Raw genomic sequence first — 22,508 nt, 5'->3', positions numbered from 1 at the left:
AAAACCCACAGCCAACATTATACTTAACAGCAAGAAGCTGAAAGCTTTTCCTTTAAGATTGGGAACAAGACAAAGATGCCCACTCTCCCCACTTTTATTCAACATAGTACTGGAGGTCCTAGCCACAGCAATCAGACAACACAAAGAAATAAAAGGCATCCAGATTGGCAAGGAAGAAGTTAAATGGTCCCTGCTTGCAGATGACATGATATTGTACATTAAAACCCTAAAGAATCCACTCCAAAACTACTAGATCTAATATCCGAATTCAGCAAAATTGCAGGACACAAAATTAATACACAGAAATCTGTGGCATTCCTATACACTAACAGTGAACTAGCAGAGAGAGAAATCAGGAAAACAATTCCATTCACCACTGCATCAAAAAGTGAAAGGAAAGGAGCGACACACAGCAGCAATTCACCAGAGAATTCCGCTTTATTGGGGAAAGGTGCTGGGTTATATAGGAAGGGGCATGGGGTGATTGGGGTGTTACTTCTACGGGGCTGGTGGCTATTGGCTAGGTGCTGGGAGTGGGAGTGGGGAGAGAGGTGATTGGGCTTCAGGTGGTGCCGTCGGGAACTGAGGACCCGGAAGAGAAGCCGGAAGTTTGCCATCTTACTGGTGGGGGCCCTTCATTCCCCCCTTTTTCCTCTATGGGGTTGTGGATGTTGCTTTCTTTCTGACTGCTTCCCGCTGAATGGGGGCGGAGAAGGGAGTGAGGGCTTGAGGATTGGGGGGAAAGGGTTGATAGGACTCCCCACAGTAAGGACGAGTAGATGAGGACTTCTTCAGGTTGGAAATCAATGAAGGTTCCTTGTAACTACAGGTCGAGGACTTGTTGATTCTAATGGTGCTAAGAGGATACGGGTGCCAGAAGCCAGGCGTCTGCCGCCATTGTTTCCAGCGGAGAGAGGGGTCCATCTCAGCGTGTGGTGAGGAGGTTACATGAGGGTGAGGGATCTTCTGTGGCCAGAAGCTGATAGTTCCTGAGTAAAAGCTGGTTGAAAGTTTGATTAGAGATTTTTCTGACTTGGGATTTGATGAACTTTATTATACAGGGTAAGAAGAGACAGGCGAGAAGAATGATTATTATGGGGCCTGCAATGGGCCAGAGCCAGGTAAGGAGGGGGTTTGTTAGTATTGAAGAGAATGGGTTGGAATTGGAAGCAGAGTGGAGGCTGGAGGCAAGGTCGGTGAGTTTGGTAATGTCAGTTTCCACAATGCCGGATTCGTTGATGTAATAGCAGCACTTTTCACGAAGGAAGATGCAGGTGCCGCCCTTTTTGGCTGTAAGCAGATCTAAGGCCCGCCGGTTTTGAAGGGTGACCTTAGCTAGCGAAGTGACTTGTCTTTGGAGAGAGGCCAGGGAATCGACAGTGGATGTCAGGGCTCCCTCAAGTTTGGCATTGAGATCTTTAATTGCCCATAGAGAGTGACCCAAGGCTCTTCCGAAAACCCTGCCCCAATGGCTGAGGTGGTCAAAGAGATACCGACCATGATGGGAAGGAAAGCAGCCCTTTTTGTGCACGAGGGCAAGGGAGGTTGGAGCTCAAGAAATTCTGCCATGCTGTAAAGTGTAAGCTGTGGGATTAGGGTGACGAGAATGCAGGGTATATCGGAGTTGGGAGGCAGTGAGTTGAAAAGACTGCCATTACACCAAAAGAAGTGTCCCGGTTGAGTGAAAAGTCTTAGAGCCGGAGGTAGGGGTGTAGATAGAGAGGCAGTGAAGTGCGCTGGAGGGGGGTGGAGCTGGGCCTACACAGTGGTGGATGGTGAGATTATCTGCATATTCTGGTTCTCATAGGGGTATGTCTGCCAGGGGGCAGAGGGGTTGTCCTTCTGCATGGAAGGAGTAGTTGGAAATATTAAGGGGCACGGCGGCCAGCAATGGGCACTGTAGTGATGTGCACAAGAAACAAATGGCGGTGTTGAGGGTGTGGTTGAGAAAGATGGTGGTGTCTTGAATAAGCTGTGACCAAGAGTAGGAGGAATAAGAAGATGAAGAAGTGCCGTCAAGAGTTTGGATAATGACTTTTTCGGAATGTCCGATATCTGATGCAACTTGAGAGATCTGGGGGTGAGAGGGAACATACTCTCGAGAGATATGAAGGGTACCATGGGGGGTCGAGGACCCCCCATAGTAAACTGAGGCTGTGACCCTGGCGGCCCATCGAGAGTCCCAGGGATCTGGGATTGATAAGGAGAATGAGCCGTTGGGGTATTTCATGAAACGGTTGGAGGAGTAATACTGTGGGTACTGGGAGTTACTCATGTAGTGAATGGTGCAAGACCAGTAGGGACATCCCCTGTAGGTGTCTTGCCATCGCCTGCAATAGGCTTGTCTTTGGTCATAGAGGAAGCAGAGGTAGGGAGAATAAAGGTAGCTGCTAGTGAACACTTCGGTGGAGGGAGGAAAGTGGAGGTATAAAGGCTCAGAGCAGCCTTTCAGAGGGCAGTCTGATGTGGCAATGAGGGCAGTAACTTTTGTTTGATGCTGTGTGTAAGTCTGTCTTACTTTGAATCGCCATACAAAGGAGGCTGGGGTGGCGGGGAAGATAATAGGAATGAGAAGAAAAAGCAAGAGAGCAGTAAAGGAGGAAAAAGTCATGATTTGGGTATGGATAGCAAAGGGGGTGAATGGAATTTTGGAAGAAAGAGGACAGTAAGGTCAGGAGTCTGGAGGGAGGGAGAGTCTGTAAACTTTTGTAGGTTAAGAGATCTTTTAGGTGATGTGGGGACAGAATGGTAAGGGGCGCCCCGAATGTCAGTTTATGAGCTTCTTTCTGCAAGAGCTGTCCAGCGGCTAATGCCCGTAGGCAGGGGGCCCATCCCCGAACTGTGGGGTCTAATTGCTTGGAAAGATAAGCTACTGGGGCAAAGGATGGGCTATTATATTGGCCTAGGACTCCTAGAGCTTGACTGGACCTTTCATGAATGTATAATGAGAAGGGCTTCGACAAATCAGGAAGATGGAGAGCTGGGGCTTCCACAAGGGCTCCACGGAGCTTAATGAAGGAGTGTCGGGGTGAGGAGGATAATGGTTTTTCAGGGGGGCCCTTGCTGAGGTCGTATAGGGGTCTTGCCAACAGGGAGAAGTTAGGGATCCACGCTCTAAAATACCCTGCCAGGCTTAGAAAGGAAAGGATTTCTGTCTTGGTTTTGGGAATGGGCAGGTCAGAGAGGAGCCGTTTTCTGTCTAAGGTAATGGACTTTCTTTGTTGAGATAGAAGAAATCGGAGGTAAGTGACAGAAGGGGAAGAGATTTGAGCTTTGACGGGGGATACTCGGTAACTTCTGGAAGCTAGAAGGTTAAGTAGGGAGGCAGTGTCAAGTTGAGACTGTTCTCACGAGGGACTGCAGAGTAGAAGATCGTCCACATATTGTAATAAGGTGGACTCAGAAGCTTTGTGGCAAAACTGTCCAAGTGAGTTGTTCAGAATGTCTTGTGTATGGGTCCGTCCAGGTGAAGACGAAAAAATCTTGGGAGGAGGGGTCTCGGGAAGCTAAGGCAGGGCAGCGATAAAAGGGTGTATGGATTTGGGACTAAGGGATGGATAGGGACGATGGCCATGTTGATGAGGCGAAGGTCTTGGACGAGGTAGAAAGATCTATTGGTTTTTTTAACAGCTAATATGGGGGTAATAAACGGGGAGTGAGTGGGCCTGAGGTAATTTTTGTTTAAAAGATCTTGAATGATGGGTTGGAGGCCTATGAGGGCTGAAGTGGTTAGGGGGTATTGGGCCTGACAGATATACTGAGAAGGGTCACGTAATTTGATAGAGGCAGGAGGACATAGAGCCACGGAGGGGCTTGTAATGTCCTAAACTCTGGGATTTACAGGGTGTATGAGGGTGGAACTGGAGCTTTCATTGGGTAGAGAGGTGTCGTTGGCTATGAGGGCCATCAGAAAGGGAGTACTGGGGGCTGTGGGAGTGGATATAGTTATGGAAACATGGAGGAGAGAAAGGATGTCCCGTCTTAGTAAGGGGATGGGACACTGGGGTATAACCAGGAAGGAGTGGGAGAAAGGTATGGGATTGTCTTGGATTGTGCATAAAAGGGGGGGGTTTTAATGGGAAAATCTGTTTACCTCCTACCCCGACTATAGGAGTAATGACAGGCGTGGTAGGGCCCTGGTATTCCCGCAAGACTGAGAAGGTGGCTCCTGTATCTAGGAGGAAGGAGATGGGGCGACCGTCTACTATTAAAGTAACCCTGGGCTCCTGTTTGGTGATGGAAATGGTCGGGCGAGAAGCCCGTGGGCCCCGTCAATCTTCTTCTGCCAGCCCCACTACGGCGGGCTTAGGATGGGGGTTGTTCGTCCAGCCTCCCCTTTGGGTGGCTGGGCAATCAGACCCCCAGTGGCCCTTTTTGTGGCATCTGGGGCATGGGGTGGTAGGAGATCTGTGGTAGGGGCATGCCCTTGACCAATACCCTTCTTTTCCACACTTGAAACAAGCTCCTGGGGGGGGCTTGTTTGTAGAGGGGCGCCCAGGTTGTGGTTTCATCAGCTGGGCCAACATTTGGAAATTGGCCTGATCAGCCTTTTGTTTATGGCGTTCCTTCCCCTCCTCCCAGTTATGGAAGACTTTAAAGGCCACTGTTAAGATCTCAGTCTGTGGGGTAGCGGGGCCCTGTTCTAACTTTTTGAGTTTAGCTTTAATGTTGGGGTAGCCTTGAGCTGGGAAGTATGTCATAAGGACATGTCTCCTGTCAGGCGTTTCTGGGTCCAGGCTGGTATACTGTAATAGGGCTTCAGTGAGTCTGTCTAAGAACTCAGAGGGAGCTTTTGAAAATTGAGTATTTATGAGCTGCTTTTTTCAGACCTGCTATTAAGCAGCAGGCGAAGATATCTCAAGAGCGGAGACTCACAGTGGTGTTATAATCTCAGTGTGGGTCTTGTTCGGGGACAGCAGTGGGGCTAGGGGGATAGGTGGGGTCAGTCTTGTGGGTTTAGGTGGCGTGCATTTGGACAAAGTCCCAAACTTGTCTATGCTCTTCAGGAAGGAGGGTATTGGCTAGGAGCATGAAGATGTCATGATGTGTGAGGCTGTATGACTGGAGGGTCTATTGAAACTCCCTGATATATGTCATGGGATCAGTGGAAAAGGAACGTAGGCATTTCTCAAGTTGGGCTAAATCTCTTAAGGAGAAAGGGACATGAATGCGCACGATGCCTTCAGATTTTGCTACGTCTCGGGGGGGGCGATAATTTTGGGAGGCCCTTGGGACTGAGTCTGAGGAGGACTGAAGGGTTCTGGCTCAGTCTGTGGGGGAGAAACAGGTGATGGGGGCAAAGACAGAGGAGGTTCTTGGAACTTAGTTAGAGGGGGGTTGAAAGGCTCAGGCTTGAACTGCAAGGGGGGTGAGGTGGGGGAGGAGATGGTGGTGGAGGAAGGGGGAGGGGTTGTTGTAGGAGAGGAGGGGAAAGGGAGTGAACGGGAGGCTTTTGCGGGGGAGACGGCTTGCAGGCTAGGATAACTTGGGGTGGTGCGGGGGGAGGAGGTGGAAAGCTTCGGTATAGGGAATCTCCTTCCAGTTTTTCAGGCACTGGCAGTAGTTAAAGAGATCGTGAGTGATGTTAGGATTAAGAGTTCCCCCTGTGAGCCATTGGTTGTTATTGTCTAGGGGGGTATGTCGGCCAAATCTTGGGAGCAGTATTTGAGGAGAGGTTTTGGTTTTATATCAGGCGTCAGGGAGAGGGTGGCTAGATACTTGAGCAGGCATTCAAGAGGTGAGCTTTCAGGGAGGGATGAGGAGGCTCCCATGGCTAAAGGACAGAGAAGGAGACAAACAGGGGAAGACGAACGGAGATCCTCGGACTCGGAGCAGATGGCAAGGAGACAAAGGGCGTCCCCGATGACCCTTGAGGGTCTGTGGAAACTCGTACACGAGTCGGTTTCTTAGGAAATGTGGGTCGTCACCCAGACTTCTCTAAGAAGGCAGAATGCCGGAGTCCGAGGTACCTAGTACTAGGAGTTTTCGGCGGACAGAATGGATTTCAGCAGGCAGAACAGGAGGAAGGGGGAAAAGGGAGCGTTCTCATCCACAAAGGAGTCACCTCGTTTATGGCTGTTGGAGGGGGGCCTGAGGGTCTGCTGCAGCCGTGAAGGCCGGAGGTGGGGAGAATTCCTTCTTTGTCCCCAAGTGTCAGGGCCTTGCTGGACGATCACGGTCAATGGCACTGCAATAGCTCGGGGAAGAGTGGCCCACTCTGGGGGAAAACTTACCTAAAGGCCAAAGAGGAGTGGTGAGTGTGAGGAGCCAGCGCCGGAAAAAGAGGACGAGGGCAAGCTGCTGCTGGTGTTGGGGGAAGACGGGGCCCAGTTGGGGTGTCCCGTCTTCCGGGTTTTGGCACCAATGAAAGGAAAGGAGCGACACACAGCAGCAATTCACCGGAGAACTCTGCTTTATTGGGGAAATGTGCTGGGTTATATAGGAAGGGGCATGGGGTGATTGTGGTGTTACTTCTACGGGGCTGGTGGCTAATGGCTAGGTGCTGGGTGTGGGAGTGGGGAGAGGGGTGATTGGGCTTCAGGTGGCGCCGTCGGGAACTGAGGACCCGGAAGAGAAGCCAGAAATTCGCCATCTTACTGGTGGGGGCCCTTCAAAAAGAATAAAATATCTAGGAATAAACCTAACCAAGGAAGTGAAAGATCTATACTCTGAAAACTACAAGACACTCATGAGAGAAGTTAGAGAAGAAACCAATAAATGGAAACTCATCCCATGCTTACGGATAGGAAGAATTAATATTGTCAAAATGGCCATCCTGCCTAAAGCAATCTATAGATTAAATGCAATTCCTATCAAAATACCAACAGTATATTCTTCAACAAACTAGAGAAAATTGTCCTAAAATTCATATGGAACCACAAAAGACCTCGAATAGCCAAAGTAATCCTGAGAAGAAAGAATAAAGCAGGGGGAATTATGCTCCCCAACTTCAAGCTGTACTACAAAGCCACAGTAATCAAGACAATTTGGTACCAGCACAAAAACAGACCCATAGACCAATGGGACAGACTAGAGAGCCCTGATATAAACCCAACCATATATGGTCAATTAATATATGATAAAGGAGTCATGGACATACAATGGGGAAATGACAGCCTCTTCAACAGCTGGTTGTTGGCAAAACTCAGCTACATGCAAGAGAATGAAACTGGATTATTGTTTAACCCCATACACAAAAGTAAACAAAATGGATTAAAGACTTGAATGTAAGTCATTAAACCATAACTCTTAGAAGACAACATAGGCAAACATCTCCTCAATATAAGCATGAGCAACTTCTTCCTGAACCCATCTCCTCGAGCAAGGGAAACAAAAGTAAAAATGAACTCATGGGACTACATCAAACTAAAAAGGTTTCATATGGCAAAGAACATCATCAACAAAACAAAAAGGCATCCTACAGTATGGGAGAATATATTTGTAAATGACATATCCGACAAGGGGTTAACATCCAAAATATATAAAGAATTTACACACCTCAACATCCAAAAAGCAAGTAACCTGATTAACAAATGGGCAGAAGATATGAAGAAACGGTTCTCCAGAGAAGAAATTCAGATGGCCAACAGACACATGAAAAGATGCTCCCCATCACTAATCATCAGGGAAATTCAAATTAAAACCACAATGAGATATCACCTCACACCAGTAAGGATGGCTAGCAACAAAAAGACTAAGAACAGCAAATGCTGGCAAGGATGCGGAGAAAGGGGAACCCTCCTACACTGCTGGTGGGAATGTAACCTAGTTCAACCATTGTGGAAAGCAATATGGAGGTTCCTCAAAAAACTAAAAATAGAAATACACCTGACCCCGGAATCCCACTCCTTGGAATATACCCAAAGAATACAACTTCTCAGATTCAAAAAGACATATGCACCCCTATGTTTATTGCAGCACTTTTTACAATAGTCAAGATATGGAAGCAACCTAAGTGTACTGCTGTAGATGAATGGATAAAGAAGATGTGGTACATACAAACAATGGAATACTATTCAGCCATAAGAAAGAAACAAATCCTACCATTTGCAACAACATGGATGGAGCTGGAGGACATTATGCTTAGTGAAATAAGCCAGGTGGAGAAAGACAAATGCCAAATGATTTCCCTCACTTGTGGAGTATAACAATGAGGCAAAACTGAAGGAACAAAATGGCAGCAGACTCAGAGACTCCAAGAAGGGACTAGTGGTTACCAAAGGGGAGGGGTGTGGGAGGGCGGGTGGGGAGGGAGGGAGAAGGGGACTGAGGGTTATTATGTTTAGTACACATGGTGTGGGGTATCGTGGGGAGAACAGTGTATCATAGAGAAGTCACATAGTGGATCTCTGGAATCTTGCTGCACTGATAGACTGTGACTGCATTGGGGTATGGGTGTGGACTTGATAATATGGGTAAATGTAGTAACCACATTATTTTTTGATGTGAAAACTTCATAAGAGTGTATATCAATAATACCCTAATTAAAAAAAAATCTATAAGTAACATAAAATACATACACATATGTATAACGCTTGCTCTGTGCCAGTCATTGTCTCAATATTTTCCCCTAAAACATTCTTTTTTTAATGTAGGGACTCACTTTATGCATGAAGAAACTGAGTCAGAGAAAAGTCACATAACTTGCCCAAGATTTTAGAGTTAGTAAGAGGGCTGGGATTTGATTCCAGGAAGTCTGTCTTCAAAAGGTTTCTGCTCCTCCTGTCTTGGGTAATCACAGATATCAGTTGTGTTGAGTCACCTTTTTTTTCCCTCCCACTTAATATATCAGGACCATTGTTCATGTAATTACACTTCTATAATATATTTTGGGAGCACAATACTGTAATTTTACTTTTTTTAATTGTGGGAAATCCAACCTTCTGAACTTTCATTATTGAGATAATACTGCTGTGAACATTTTCTTAAGTAAATTTTCTCCAGTGTCTCTTTTAAATAGTAAATCAATGGAAGCAATTACAAAGAAAATAGGAACTGTTCTCTTTTAAAAACATAGTATATTTGTTCTCTGATAATGTGAAAAGTATCAATTTTCAATATTATTTAATATTCTCATAGTTGTTTTAAAAAATGTTTACCCTATATTTCTCTCTGTGTGTATGTGCATGAATAAAATAAAGGCAGCTATAGGGTTTTACTATGTTGAGTGAGATTAGCAGGCTTTGACTTCCCAGCATTCCTACACTACACACTTCATAGATTTGCCTAATGTCTAAAATTTAGACCTACCTTTTAAAACTGTTATCTTCTTGTCATGTTTCTTCCTTTTTAAAAATCTATTTTTTTACCTTATATTCAGTTTTCAACCATCTTTATGTATATTATTTCACAATTAACCTTAACTCTGTTTTCAACTGATGTTTTCCTTTTTCAACTCTTAATTTTTGAATTATTTTATTTTGATTGATTGCTTGCTCAGATATTGAATAAATATATTGTTTGTTTTGTAGAAAGGGCATATGGATGATTTAATGGTTTATAAAAGTAGTCTATCTGAGTCATCAATTGTCTGTTGAATAGCAAATGCATGTGTGATGCTGTTTCAGGGCTGAGGGACATACAAACACCATTTTTTAAATTAAAAATCAAGTATTACTTGGTCTCTAAACAAATTCCCATTTTACTTATTTGTGAGATAAGATGTAAGCATATGCAATGATAATTATTTGGTACCCAAATCAGTGTCCCCAAAAATGATCTGCCCAGGATTTCAAGATGGAGAAATCACATTGAGAGAGGGTGGCAGGCAAGATGTCCTCTCTGTTAAGTCAGATGAACCTGAATGACTTGTCCATCCTGTTTCTGCTGTTCCTTATAAACTGCACATCTTCAGAAGGAGTTCTGGAAAACTTCTCAGAAGACAAAAGAACTAAAGGGAGGTCCACCATCTATCTGGAAAACACAAGAAGTGCCTGACCTAGAAGAAAAGCTATTTACACATCTGGAAATCCCCTGGAAGAGCCATTCAGGTAATCTTATTTCTGTTCTTACTGATATTGCAACTTCTCTTTATACGTACTTAAAGACACATACTCATATCATGCTGTTTCTTAATTTGTGACTAACGTGTAATGCTAACATGGACTGATGTCCAAAACCTTTCCATGGACAGCTCATTGTAAGGTAACTTAAATAATTTTCCCAAGATATGTAGATGTTTATGAGCCAGGTTTTGAAAGTTGGGAGTCACAACTTGGGGTGAATTTTCTGTTGTGCTTTAACCCAGAGTATGGAACCATCAAAAAACAGAAAGTCTTTTTTCTTAAACTTCCCAATAATAAAGGTAGACTCAAATGACACATGTTTATTTTCCCTTGCCTTACCATTTCTTCCTGTCTGTACACAGATCCAACCCCTAGGGGTGCTGCAGAGGAGCATGAGGTTGAAAGCTACAGGGGGGATGGTTAGCACAGGATGATAAGAGGCACCTGCACACTTGGTGAGCTCTCAGAAGTCCCAGACAAACCAGCCCAGCCTTCCTGTTAATTGGGAAAAACAAATCTCTGTCTGGCTAACCCACTGCAGAGGGGTTTCTGTGAAATGTGGCCTAATGCTGCTATAATAGATATAGGGACATACAAATTCAGTGGACAGAACCTCGACCTCTCCATGAAAACGCTGAGTTTAGGAGCGTGGGATTTTTGTCTGCCATCTGTACTGCTGAATCCTCCTGTAACAGTTCCTGGTGAGTGGGAGGGACTCATCTGTGCATACCCACTGAATGGATGGATGCATGGATGGACACGTGGTCAATCTAATTTCCACCTTTACATCTATCCTTTTAAAAAAATGTTAAATACATTTTACAGCATATATACTTCCAGTTTACTTACCTATCTCAGGCATTACTCTAGGACCAATTTAAGAGCCTGTTTCACCACATATACAAACCTCAGTACTGTAAGGATATTGTTAGGCTTTATACCATTTCAATTGAATAGCTAAAAATGTTTTTGTATATCATTTGCATTTTAGTTTTCCATGAGTTCTGTTATGCAGAAAGACAAATGAGCGGGATAAAAAGGAGAACGGGCCCCCCAAAGATGACATGGGGAGTTGATCAAATAGAATCAGAAAGCCAGAAATGACTCAGAATCAGTCAGATGAAGCCACAGGGTCCGAGAGTGACTCAGAAAATGTCCAGGGTTCCTGTGGGTAAAATTGTAATATTTCCAGAAAGCCTCCCCTGCCTTTAGTACATCTGCATATCAACAGACCTTCAAGTGTGGAGAGAAGTATGGCTTTAGAGCATTTGCGTCATTCCTCAGGGGTGGAGAGAAGTTCAGCTCCATATCAATGGGTAATTACCTGGACAAGGAGGGCTTATCTGTACCTGAGGTGATGGGGCCGTCTTGCTGCTGCTCCAGCAGGACAGAGAGATGGGTTGGACCGCAGTTTTGTAAGCAATAAACGGGTTTTAAACTTTATTTCTCCCTTTGACTGATTTCAGATTTTAGAGGTATTTTGCCTCGGGATTTCCTCTCCCTGGACTTACATCTGGCGGCAGGTGGCAGGGTGCCTCTGAACCCGAAATCTGTCATAATGGGTGCGACCTTTGGGAGGGCTGCTCCTGTGGATGGTGGGAGGTGGTGCCTCAGTGGATGCATTGGCAGAGGGTGCTGCTTCACCTGTTACTATATCCCCAGTTGTGGGGTTTCCAAGTTGGGAACCCTTAGTGGGGGATTGGTCTAAGGTAAAGTACCTCTTAGAGGGGTGGGCCCTTTCCAGGTGGAAACACCGGAAGGTACAGAAATAGCACTCCGTGAGTTAGAAGACTGATTGGGACCTTAGGGAGCCCTGTAGCTGCTGGCATTGTAGGGTCTCTTTTCATCGAGATAGTGGAAAGTGTTATACAGGAGAAAGAGGATTATTGAGGGACTTAGGTGGGAGAGAGACACACTTCAGCATTGCTTGCAGGAGCTGGGCAATAAACTATGGGATGCTGTTAAAGAACATAGACAGTTACTGAAAAGGAAGGTCAAGCTCCTATAAGATTCCTTAGCAGTGGCGAGGGGAGCAGATGGCAGGAAAAGCCCTGTTGCAGGAGGCCATGGGGGAGCAGGAGGAAAAAGTAGTGCCTTCACCCCAGAAATGGTGGAGGAGGAGCTGTTGGTGGAGGATCCCGAGGGAGAAGAGGAGGAGATGGGAGCCATTGGCAGATCTGCTACACAGGCCACCGTTGGAGGTACCATCTTCTGTTTTAAAGGCCCGCCCAGCTGTAATTAAGAAAATAAAACGACACAGCCGAGGGGCCCCTCAGTGGGAGGAGCAGACCCCTCCCCAGCTTGTGGAGCAGTCCATGCTCTGCCCCTATATCCAGGATGAGCTGGTGGACATGAGCATCCGGTATAGGCAGAGGCCATTGGAATCTCTGCCTACATGTCTTTTATGTCTCTGGGATATGGGGGTGGAAAACATTGTTGTGTCGAGTACTGAAATGAGTAGAATGGCTTCCCTGATGACTCACCGTTCCCTCTGGCAGCAGTTGCAAAATGCCCAGCACGCCTCAGAGAATCAGACACTCCTGAAATGGCTGACAGCTGCCATCAGGATAGTTTGGCCTACTCAGGGTGATTTACCATACTTTCCTAATAGTTGGAAAACGTATGCAGAGCTCCAACAGGTACTGTGGGAATTGGGTATGGAAAACATTATCTATTATATGGATCCCCAGGGCCCTGATGAGGAGATGTTCACTGTAGGAATGAGAAAACTGGTGCTGCATACAACTCCTGCATCTCTCTTTGGGTCCCTAGTGACTATTCTTGACCCCCACCTAGGGCAACCCATAAGTGAGGCTACTTGTACTTTAGCAGCTCTGGGGGAGGTTGAAACAATAAGGGCACGGAGGGAAGTACGGGCTACGACTGAAAGGAGAAGTGCAAAATGCCCTGTGAGGGTCTCGAGGTCCCAAATGTGGGTTGATTTGATAAAGGCCAGCTTAGTGAATGAAAAACTCGATGGGCAGCCGAATAGAATATTGTTAGAACTCTGACACCAATTAAAGGCAGAGCAGCAGTTCCAGCCACTGAGGTCCAGGACATGGAAACCAGAGTCAAGGCCTCATGCCCGGCCTGTGTCCCTGCAAAACTTCATGGGAGACAGTATTCAGGATTTGCCTGAGCCCTCACCCTGACAGGAGGATGATTGGGCATTGCGGCTCAACTAGGAGGGGTGTCAAAGTCCCCACCTTGGAGGATATGGTGGAGACCATAGGCCACATGTAGAATTAGCAACTCATTGGACCCCTGTGAATGTACAAGGTGTCCTGGCACTGGTGGACCAGGAGCTGAGTGTTCTGTGATTCATGGCAAACCTGAGTGTTTTCCTGGGACCCCTGCTGTGATAGATGGCTATGGTGGTAAGGCAATTAGAGTGAAGAAAACCGAAATCTCATTGGGGATAGGGCATTTACCCCCAAAGGAGTATACAGTGTACATTTCTCCCACCCTGAGTATATTTTATGGGTAGATATCCTGCAGGGCCTGTGGTTACAGACCACAGCAGCTGAGTTCAGACTGAGGGTATGTGTGGTAAAGGCAGTTCTGAGGGGACATGCTAAGCACCCATCTGTACCTCACCAGGTGACAAATATTAAGCAGTATAAATTGCCTGTGGAGCACAAGGAAATAGGAGAAACTCTACAGGAGTTGGAGAGTGTGGACATCATAAAGCCCATTCATAGTCCTTTTAATTCCCCAGTGTGGCCAGTGAGAAAGCCAGACGGCTCCTGGCATATGACTGTACACTACAGGGAATTGAATAAAGTCACACCCCCTTAGCATGCTGCTGTCTCCTCTATAGTAGACATTCTGGACCCCCTCAGCCACGAACTGGGAACATATCATTTTGTAGTAGACCCTGCTAATATTTTCTTCTGTATTTGACATAGCACAGGAAAGCCAGGAACAGTTTGCCTTCAAGTGGGAATGCCAGCAGTGGACATTCACTGTCCTTCCACTGGGTATCTCCACAGTCCCACCATCTGTCATGGACTTGTACCCAGGACTTGGCCACATGGAGGGAACCACAAACAGTGTGGTTGTATCACTGCATTGATGATATCATGCTCACATCTGATTCTCTTTCAGATATAGAGGGGCAGTTCCTAGACCGTTACAACATCTAAAGGAAAAAGGATGGGCTGTGAACAGTACCAAGGTTCAGGGACCCGGTTTGTCTGAAATTCTTGGGGATCATCTCTTCGGGTAAAACTAAAGTTCCTGAAGCAGTTATAGACAAGATCCAGGCTTTCCCGACCCCTACCACTGTGGCAATATTACAAGAGTTTTTGGGTCTTTTGGGCTACTGGAGAGTGTTTATCCCACACTTGGCACAAATTCTGAAGCCCTTATACTGGTTGGTGTGAAAGGGCATCAGTTGGGACTGGGATGAGACATGTGCAGCTGCTTTTACTGCTGCCAAATGGGCAGTCAAGTCCGTACAGGCCTTGAATGTAATGGACTCATCAAGGCCCTGTGAACTAGATGTTCATGTAACCAAAGATGATTATGGATGGGGTCTTTGGCAGCGGCTTGAACAGACACGCCAACCTATTGGATTCTGGTCACAACTGTGGAAAGGGGTAGAGGTCTGTTACACCTTGATAGAGAAGCAACTGGCTGCTGTGTACCACGCCTTGCTGGCTACAGAGCCCATTGCTGGAACAGCTCCAACCAAGGTAATAACCACCCATCCCATTGTGGGGTCGGTGTGAGACTGGGCCCAAAGGCCACGGAGTGGCATGGAACAGACACCTACAATGGCCAAATGGGGTGCATAATTACAGCAGTGCAGTGCCCTCTCTACTAGCTCCTTAAGTGGAGAACTCCACCCCTTATTGGGGCCAGTGACCTCTACCAGTGGAAAGCAGGAAGAACTTGCTTTTCATCCCTTGGTAGCCCAGACTCCTTATCAGGAGGGAAAAGCCCCTATACCTGAAGATGCTTGGTATACAGATGGCCCCAGTTATGAGCAACCCCTTAAGTGGAGGGCTTTCAATCCTAAGACTGAGACAATATGAATGGAGGATAAAAAGGGGAAGAGTAGCCAATGGGCTGAGTTGCTGGGTGTATTGCTCATGATCACCCAGAAGCCTTCCCTCATAGTTGTCTGCACTGACAGCTGAGCCATCTATCAGGGCTTGACCCTATGGCTACAGACATGGTATCATGCCACTTGGATGGTTGGTCACCGGCCCCTTTGGGGGCAAGAGTTTTGGCAAGACCTATGGGCCTCTGGTCAGATTAAGACTGTTACTGTATATCATGTGACTGACCATTTGCCTTTGGCATCCCCAGGGAATGATGAAGCAGATACATTGGCCCAGGCTCACTGGCTAGAAAGAAAGCCTGCTATCGATGTGGCCCAATGGCTACACCACTGTTTGTTGCAGGCAGGCAAAAGACAATGTGGGCTGTAGTCCGTAGGTGGAGGTTGCCATTGACCTTTGAAGAAGTTAGCAATGCCCAGAAGGAGTGCCTTGTGTGTGCCAGGAGGAACTTACACCAAATCCCACAGCAACAGGGGTAATAGTAAGTGAGTCAATACCCCTTGTCAAGTGGCTAATAGACTATATTGGGTCTCTGCATCTGCCCGTATCAGAAGGATATCAGTATGCCATGACTTGTGTGGACACAGCTACTGGACTTTTGGTTGCTTTTCCTGCACATCGTGCAGGCCCCAAAGAGAGGTCTGGAGCATCTTTTTGCAGCCTATGGTCAGCCACAGGTAACTGAGAGCAATCAAGGCACCCACTTATTGGACATGTGTTACAAGAATAGGTACAGCAATTAGGAATAAAGTGGAAATTTCATGTACCGTATAATCATACTGGGGCAGGCATGATAGAGAGGTACAACGGTTTGTTGAAATCTGGCCTGAAGTTGGAAACCAATAGTCTATGGGGTTGGTCAGTTTGCCTATATGTAAGATAAATTCTAGCAGAAATAAGCAGGTGAGGAGAGGCAACAAAGGGCCAGGCCGTTTATTTGAGCGCAATTCCCGGGCGAGGTTCACCAGTCTGAAACACAGGCTGGGGAAGTTTGTGCCCAGGAGGGGAGGTGGGGAGTTTTTAAGAGAACAGGGAAGGGAGGGGGAAGTGGGCCACGCTAGGGGTATGTGGGGAATTTTTTATTGGCTCAGGTGATGGACAGCCAGAGGTCTCCTCTTTCCAGGTGGAAGGGGTCTGCATCCGCGGTTTGTTGGCACGTCATGGGACTGGAATCCAGGAAGAGCTGTTTGTTCCTTTCCCATAGGGCACAGAGCTACTTGGTGCTGTCTCTGCTCCGCCTGCATTGTCCTTGCCCTTCTCCCTCCAGTGCCTCCAGCCTTACAGGGTAGGCATGATAGAGAGGTACAATGTTTTGTTGAAATCTGGCCTGAAGTTGGACACCAATAGTCTATGGGGTTGGTCAGTTTGCCTATGGATACTCCTGTGGTGTTTGAATGAGAAGCCCCATAAAGGAGCTTTGATCCCTGTGGATATTCTCACACACCGTTCTGCGTCTCGTATGCAATTGTTCGTCCAAACCTAAGAAGAGCTATTGAAGCCAGGATATGGCCAGCAGAGCAACATCCTGCTGCAGCCCCTACTGCATTAAGCCCTGGAGGCACTGTTGAATGGACTTGGCTCTGAACATTTCGACACATTGACCAGCGATGTCTGGCCCTTCTGGCATCTTGCGGGAAAGGCCTGGAAGCTGGCCTCGTGTGTATTCCTGGCATAACAGGTGAATGGCCCCCAAAGTTCATGGTAGTGTACCTAAAACGTCCAGGAGGTAAGAGCTTCTTGCGGGGAAGTTTCATTTTGTCTTTATGGCCAGTGCATGTAACTCCTGTAGCCCTATATATTGACCCATCTGTAACTCCCACAGGGAGGCGGGTGAAAGTCTGGTATACTAGACCAGGATGAGATCCCATTCTTGCCACTGTTTTATCACAAGACCACTCTCGCATGTATCCTACCTGATGGACAAGATTTGCCTGTGCTTTTGTCATTAAAACATGTATCTTATCACCCTTAAGGTTATTTTTTTCCTACAGTCCTTGTGGCTGCAGCAGCCACGTGATGATTGTTCTGAACCCTCAGCTACTGCCTGTGGAATGGACGAGCTATGGACTTAATCTGCGTAAGACTTTGAACCTAGCTGAATCCTCTGGCTTGAGGATTGTCATAATTTCATTGCTGTTGCTATTGTTACATAATTAGTCTGGTCTCAATACTCCAGTTTTCTCTCCCAGGGACCATTGCAGAAGAAGGGGAACAAGTAGATTGTAAAGTGAGATTTCTGGAGGTGTGGCCTGTGGTAAAATTATAATATTTCCAGATTATCCTGGCTTTAGTACATTAGCATATCCTCAGAGGTGAACACAAGTTCATCTCCTTGTCAATGAGTAATTACCTGGGCAACCAAGGGCGTGTCTGGACCTGAGCGTTTAAACGGAAGGGCTGGTTTGCTTGCTTGTCTTCCAGAGTAGGGGAGAGACAAGATACTGGACTGCCATAATATCAGCAATAAACGGGTTTTAAACTTTATTTCTCCCTTTGACTGATTTCGGTTTTTAGAGGTATGTTGCCCGGGGATTTCCTCACCCCGGACTTACAGATGGCTATCACGGAAAGCTGAAACAGTTTTTTTTTGTAGAAAAATCACCTTACCAGGTTAATTATTTGAACTTAGAGCACGAATTTAGGGTAGGTAAAAAATAAAGTTTAGAGAAAACTGGTATTTTTCAGTTATTACATTAAGATGTGAATGTAAATTATGGATATATAAAAACAATAATATAGTTGGAGTCTTATTTTAGAGTGACATTTTAAATACAACAGAAACATGAGGGGAGGGGAATCTAGTAATCACAGTGTTGCTCATGTAATTGTATATTATTGATACCGAAGGAAAAAAAAAGTAATTAAAAAATACTTCCAAAAAAATACAAAATAAACTTGATCTTGGTGATTCAATTAAAAAACAAAAAATTTTAATTAGAAAACATAATACATTAAGTGATGATAACAAGCTTTGAGGTGAAGTACTTTTGTTCAAAACAGTGTACATCTTGGCAAAGGCACAATGGTATATTAAATGTTCCATTTGAATCCTGAATTCTTCTCTTCCTAAGAGTGTTTTTTGTCTGCTTTTTAACCAATCTGAGTAAACTTTTATGTGCATGTGCTTAGATATACGCAAATAAACCATAGAGCAATATAATGAGAAATTCAAAGTCTTTAATTTCAGCTCTAAGGTATATTTACCTTATCAGCATAAATAAGACAATACCTATTAAATTGAATTTACTACATTAACAAACAGTAAGAACTTCTTAACAAATAAACAGACTAAACATACCATTATTTTGTAGCACATTTGTGTTTCCCTGTAGCTCACAGTACTTGGTAGAGTAAGAGCTGTTTGTAGTAAAAACAGCCTTTAGAAAAGTCAGGTAATTGTGCTGCCTCACAGGCTTAAGGAAACTGGGAGGCAATCCAAGACCTGCCTGGTCCTCAAGGCCTACACATACATATTACATAACCCTTTTATAAATATAAACTGGTAAAAACAACCATAGTTATTTGTATTCTCCAAAGACATCTATATGTTCACCAACCTGTTAATCTAGTATAAAAGCTGTGTAAAAATAAGAGACTTTCACAGATCAAAGTGTTTTTAGTGTTGCATATTTTGTACCCTCCAATTGTCCAGATATACAAAGATTAGGCATTAATTTACTCACTTAAACATTCATCTAAATTCTTAAGTTATCTTTAAACTATGAATTCAGTATTTAAGCTTACACACTGAGTCCCTATGATTTATAACATTATAAAAACTAACTCCATTTTTAAAATGACTATTATGATTTAATTTAGTTCAGTATGTAATTTATAATTGTAAAATTTTAAGTAAAATGATGTTTACTTATCTGAAAACCTGGTAGAATAAATTTAGTAAATTCAAATTAATTAGTTTTTTTAAGAAAATAAACTCTAGGATATAGTCAATAATTCTGTAACATCTTTGTACATTGACAGTAAAGAAAAAAATGAAAAGAAACTCTAGACTTGTAGACTAGAATAGTGTGCTAACAGTTTTTACATTATGAAAATAATAAAAAAAAGATATAAAGCCATTTTTCTAAAGCAAATTATAAAGCCAACACATTTGTCCAAAAAGTTATCTTGATAGAAATGTTTTTCCTATAAAATTACATATCATTAATTAAATTTTTTAAGTTATTATCTTGTAACTGTTACCTAAAGCTGCTAAATAACTAAATTCAGTTAAATTTTCTTTTTTGCTGAGTTACAGTTTAAAGAGGCAGCACATTTAAAACAGGAGAATTTGTTGACTTGTGTCTCCTATTTTAATTTGATGTGTTTTTTAGTCTTTATATAAGCTATTTAAAATTTAAGGTTTTACATCATAATTTATTAATTTCCTGCCAAGTTAGACAGTTTGCTCAAAATTATTTGTATTTATAAACAGAAAATATTCTGTCACTGTGCAAGTTCGTGGAGGTAATTGTGAACCTGGAACAAAATTTACTGTAGGTAAAAACAGCCAGATTTATGCTGATCAGTTAAAGAAACAAATGTAATTCCAATCCGATCCCTCAGGGAACACCAATGCTAAGACTGAGTAAATTCTCTGATACCCATCTAAGGTTGGTAGGAACTTCTGGTTCCCAGTGCAATATCCCTCTCAATGGACACATTAAGGTTTAGAAACTATTAAATGTTGATTTTAATAGGTATTGGAAGCCCTTTTTTTCTGATTCACTAGTCCAATTTATAATTACATATTTCTTCTCTTTCCTTCTAACCTTATTTAAAATGCCTGAAGGGACATAATTTGGAATTGTTGAATCATAAGCTTTAGAGGCCTTGGCACAGCCAGAGACAGGCCATTGCATGCTGCAGATTTGGTTTCTTGTTTTCATTTTTGTCCTAAGTCTCTTGTTAGGCTTAACATTTTATTAAGGTCAAAGTTATTATAGATGGCTATTTATATTCATATTACATTTGAAGCAGGAATGCTATTTTTGCAATTATTGACAACTATTTGCCTCATAATGAGTAAACACAAAGGACAGTTTTGAAAGGAGGCAAGACACTGAATTACAAACAAAACAAGCACACTGGATTTCAAAGACCAGAAAGGAAAACATCAGCTTTTGATCCTGTGTTCAGATGCCAGTGAATATCAGAATTCCCAAACAGAAACAACACCAAAAAGATTAACAGACGAAGCAGATTCCATATTCCATCCTCTGCCGCCAACTAATCACTTAATGATCTGACCATAAAACCACTAATATGTACCCAATGGACGGTGTACAATCAAAATAAGAACCAAATTAAAAAGCAAAATTGGGCAACAATAAATTTTAGTGTGAAAGCCCAGAGGGAAGATAAGCAGAAAAGTCAAAGTGTCCATGACTGGACAAGGTATATTTTCAGGTCACACGTTTCTATTGATTCCTATGACAGGACTCAGGTAAACAATGTCTTCGTGGACTCTTTAGAAATAAATGGTCAAGGAGTTAATGATTAGCCTGCTCTTTACTTGTACCGAAGGGAAAACAAACAATAGAATTATGTCATCTGACAAAAGCAAACCAAAAACTCAGATGAGAAAAAGGGGAGAAGGAAAAAACCTTATGGGCAGCCTGGGAATAGCCAAGTTGTTTGCACATTTTAAAAGATATTATCACTAATCAGCTGGCAGTAGTCTGCATGGCTTGGAACATCAGTCCTTGAGCAGAATAACTGGGCACACAGAAGAAAAATCCAGTACCAGTTGTTGGGAGTACTGTTGGCTGAGGAGCTGTGACAAAGCCGTTTGCCATTGTCCTACATTTGCACGTTCATCTTAATTGCGCAGGTGCTACAACCATTTCTCAGATAACTTTTCCAGATTAGGCAACCAGTTATTGCAGAGCCAGCTGAGTTCAAATGCAGGTCGACACTCCTTAGTATACCTCGCAGATGTTAACAAAAACTGCAGACTTAAGATTACTGGGGTCCTTACATAACTTTGAAATCTAAATCATATCGTTTTACCCAAAATTGCAAAAATCTTTGTCGTCTCTGTAACATACCTTGTGTTTCCTATACTTTCCCTTTTAACAGAGAAGGCACACTTCACTTCTAGGTGCTGAAAATGTGGTCTAGACTTGGCTAAAATATTGGAAAGTGTTTCTTTCACCTTAAAATATTGCCTGGAGCAAAGATCACGAGTGGAGTGCTTCAGGGACGGTTTCCCAGCCCACAACCTGCCTGCGAGTGTCAGGTAAGGGAAGATCCCCTTGGAGACGCAGTACACAAAGTTCAACGACCTCCCTCCTCTTTCCCTTCCTACTTCCCACCCACTACTTGCTTTCATGAATTCAGCCTTCGTTGGAGATTTCCAAGTTGACCGACCGTTTTGAGCAGGCATCTTCTAAACTAGTTTCTTACTTCAGACTGGCAACTATGTAACATAGTAACAAATATAGTAACAAAATAACATAGTAACAAGCTATGACCCACCTACGTAGCTTAAGTTCATATTCAGATCACATCGGACCGATAACCGACTTAAGCACAGGAACTCAACAGCATATTTTGAAATAACACCAAAATGCAGAGTAACACGTGGCACATGGCATAATAAGCAGTAAGTGCTTACATTAGCTTAACTTCTGTACACCTCTGAAATGCCTTAGTGCCATCAAGCGAGCAAATCAAATCCATTATCTATTTCGTGTTCCAATTGAGGTGCCAATACTATGCCCCAACTCCAATGACGCGAAATGTTTGATTACAGCTCCTTAATGGACACGTGGGTGGCTCTTAAAAGAGCCTTTGGGGTTAGATGTAAAAACGCTTACTTGGCGAGTCTATTTGGCACTGGTATATTTGGTAACTGCCTTGGTGCCCTCGGACACAGCGTGCTTGGCCAGCTCCCCGGGCAGCAGCAGGCGCACGGCCGTCTGGATCTCCCTGGAGGTGATGGTCGAGCGCTTGTTGTAATGCGCCAGGCGCGACGCCTCGCCCGCGATGCGCTCGAAGATGTCGTTGACGAACGAGTTCATGATGCCCATGGCCTTGGACGAGATGCCGGTGTCGGGGTGGACCTGCTTGAGCACCTTGTACACGTACACCGAGTAGCTCTCCTTACGGCTGCGCTTACGCTTCTTGCCGTCCTTCTTCTGCGCTTTAGTCACCGCCTTCTTGGAGCCCTTCTTGGGCGCCGGAGCGGATTTGGCTGGTTCTGGCATTATAAGATAAAAACAACACAGACAAAATAAAATGAGGAAGCGGACTTCTACTATTTATAGGGCTTTTATGCTAATGAAGGATGCAGAAAACGTCTTAGTTAATTGGAAGGCAAATAGCAAGGTTGTCACCCATGGGCAGAACTATGCAAATGAGGTATGAAAATAAAGCTTTTCTATTGGCTACTTTACTGATTCTTCATACTAGCCAATCAGACAACCGAATT

The 22,508-nt window shown here is 44.3% G+C and overlaps 1 protein-coding gene and 1 long non-coding RNA gene across 2 annotated transcripts in view; one reads left to right on the top strand and one right to left on the bottom strand.

Annotated features, from left to right (window-relative positions):
- Positions 1-9,772: 9,772 nt before the first annotated feature.
- Positions 9,773-22,508, top strand: part of LOC130681376 (uncharacterized) — a 36,421-nt gene continuing 23,685 nt past the window's right edge. Inside the window, exon 1 of the long non-coding RNA XR_008994494.1 lies at positions 9,773-9,989. This is a non-coding gene — a long non-coding RNA (uncharacterized LOC130681376). The remainder of the gene's footprint in view (positions 9,990-22,508) is intronic.
- LOC118912607 (histone H2B type 1-K) lies at positions 21,847-22,328 on the bottom strand. The gene has a single exon (XM_036885956.2). The coding sequence runs from the start codon at positions 22,282-22,284 to the stop codon at positions 21,904-21,906; it is 381 nt and encodes a 126-aa protein (XP_036741851.1). The 5' UTR covers positions 22,285-22,328; the 3' UTR covers positions 21,847-21,903.

The sequence above is a fragment of the Manis pentadactyla genome, chromosome 16 (assembly GCF_030020395.1).
Source record: "Manis pentadactyla isolate mManPen7 chromosome 16, mManPen7.hap1, whole genome shotgun sequence".
Classification (NCBI taxonomy): domain Eukaryota; kingdom Metazoa; phylum Chordata; class Mammalia; order Pholidota; family Manidae; genus Manis; species Manis pentadactyla.
This window is presented reverse-complemented; position numbering and strand designations above follow the sequence as displayed.

What these genes read in the sequence shown, in the direction of transcription:
- LOC118912607 (XM_036885956.2), bottom strand. Translation starts at nt 22,284, where the DNA reads ATGCCAGAACCAGCCAAATCCGCTCCGGCGCCCAAGAAGGGCTCCAAG.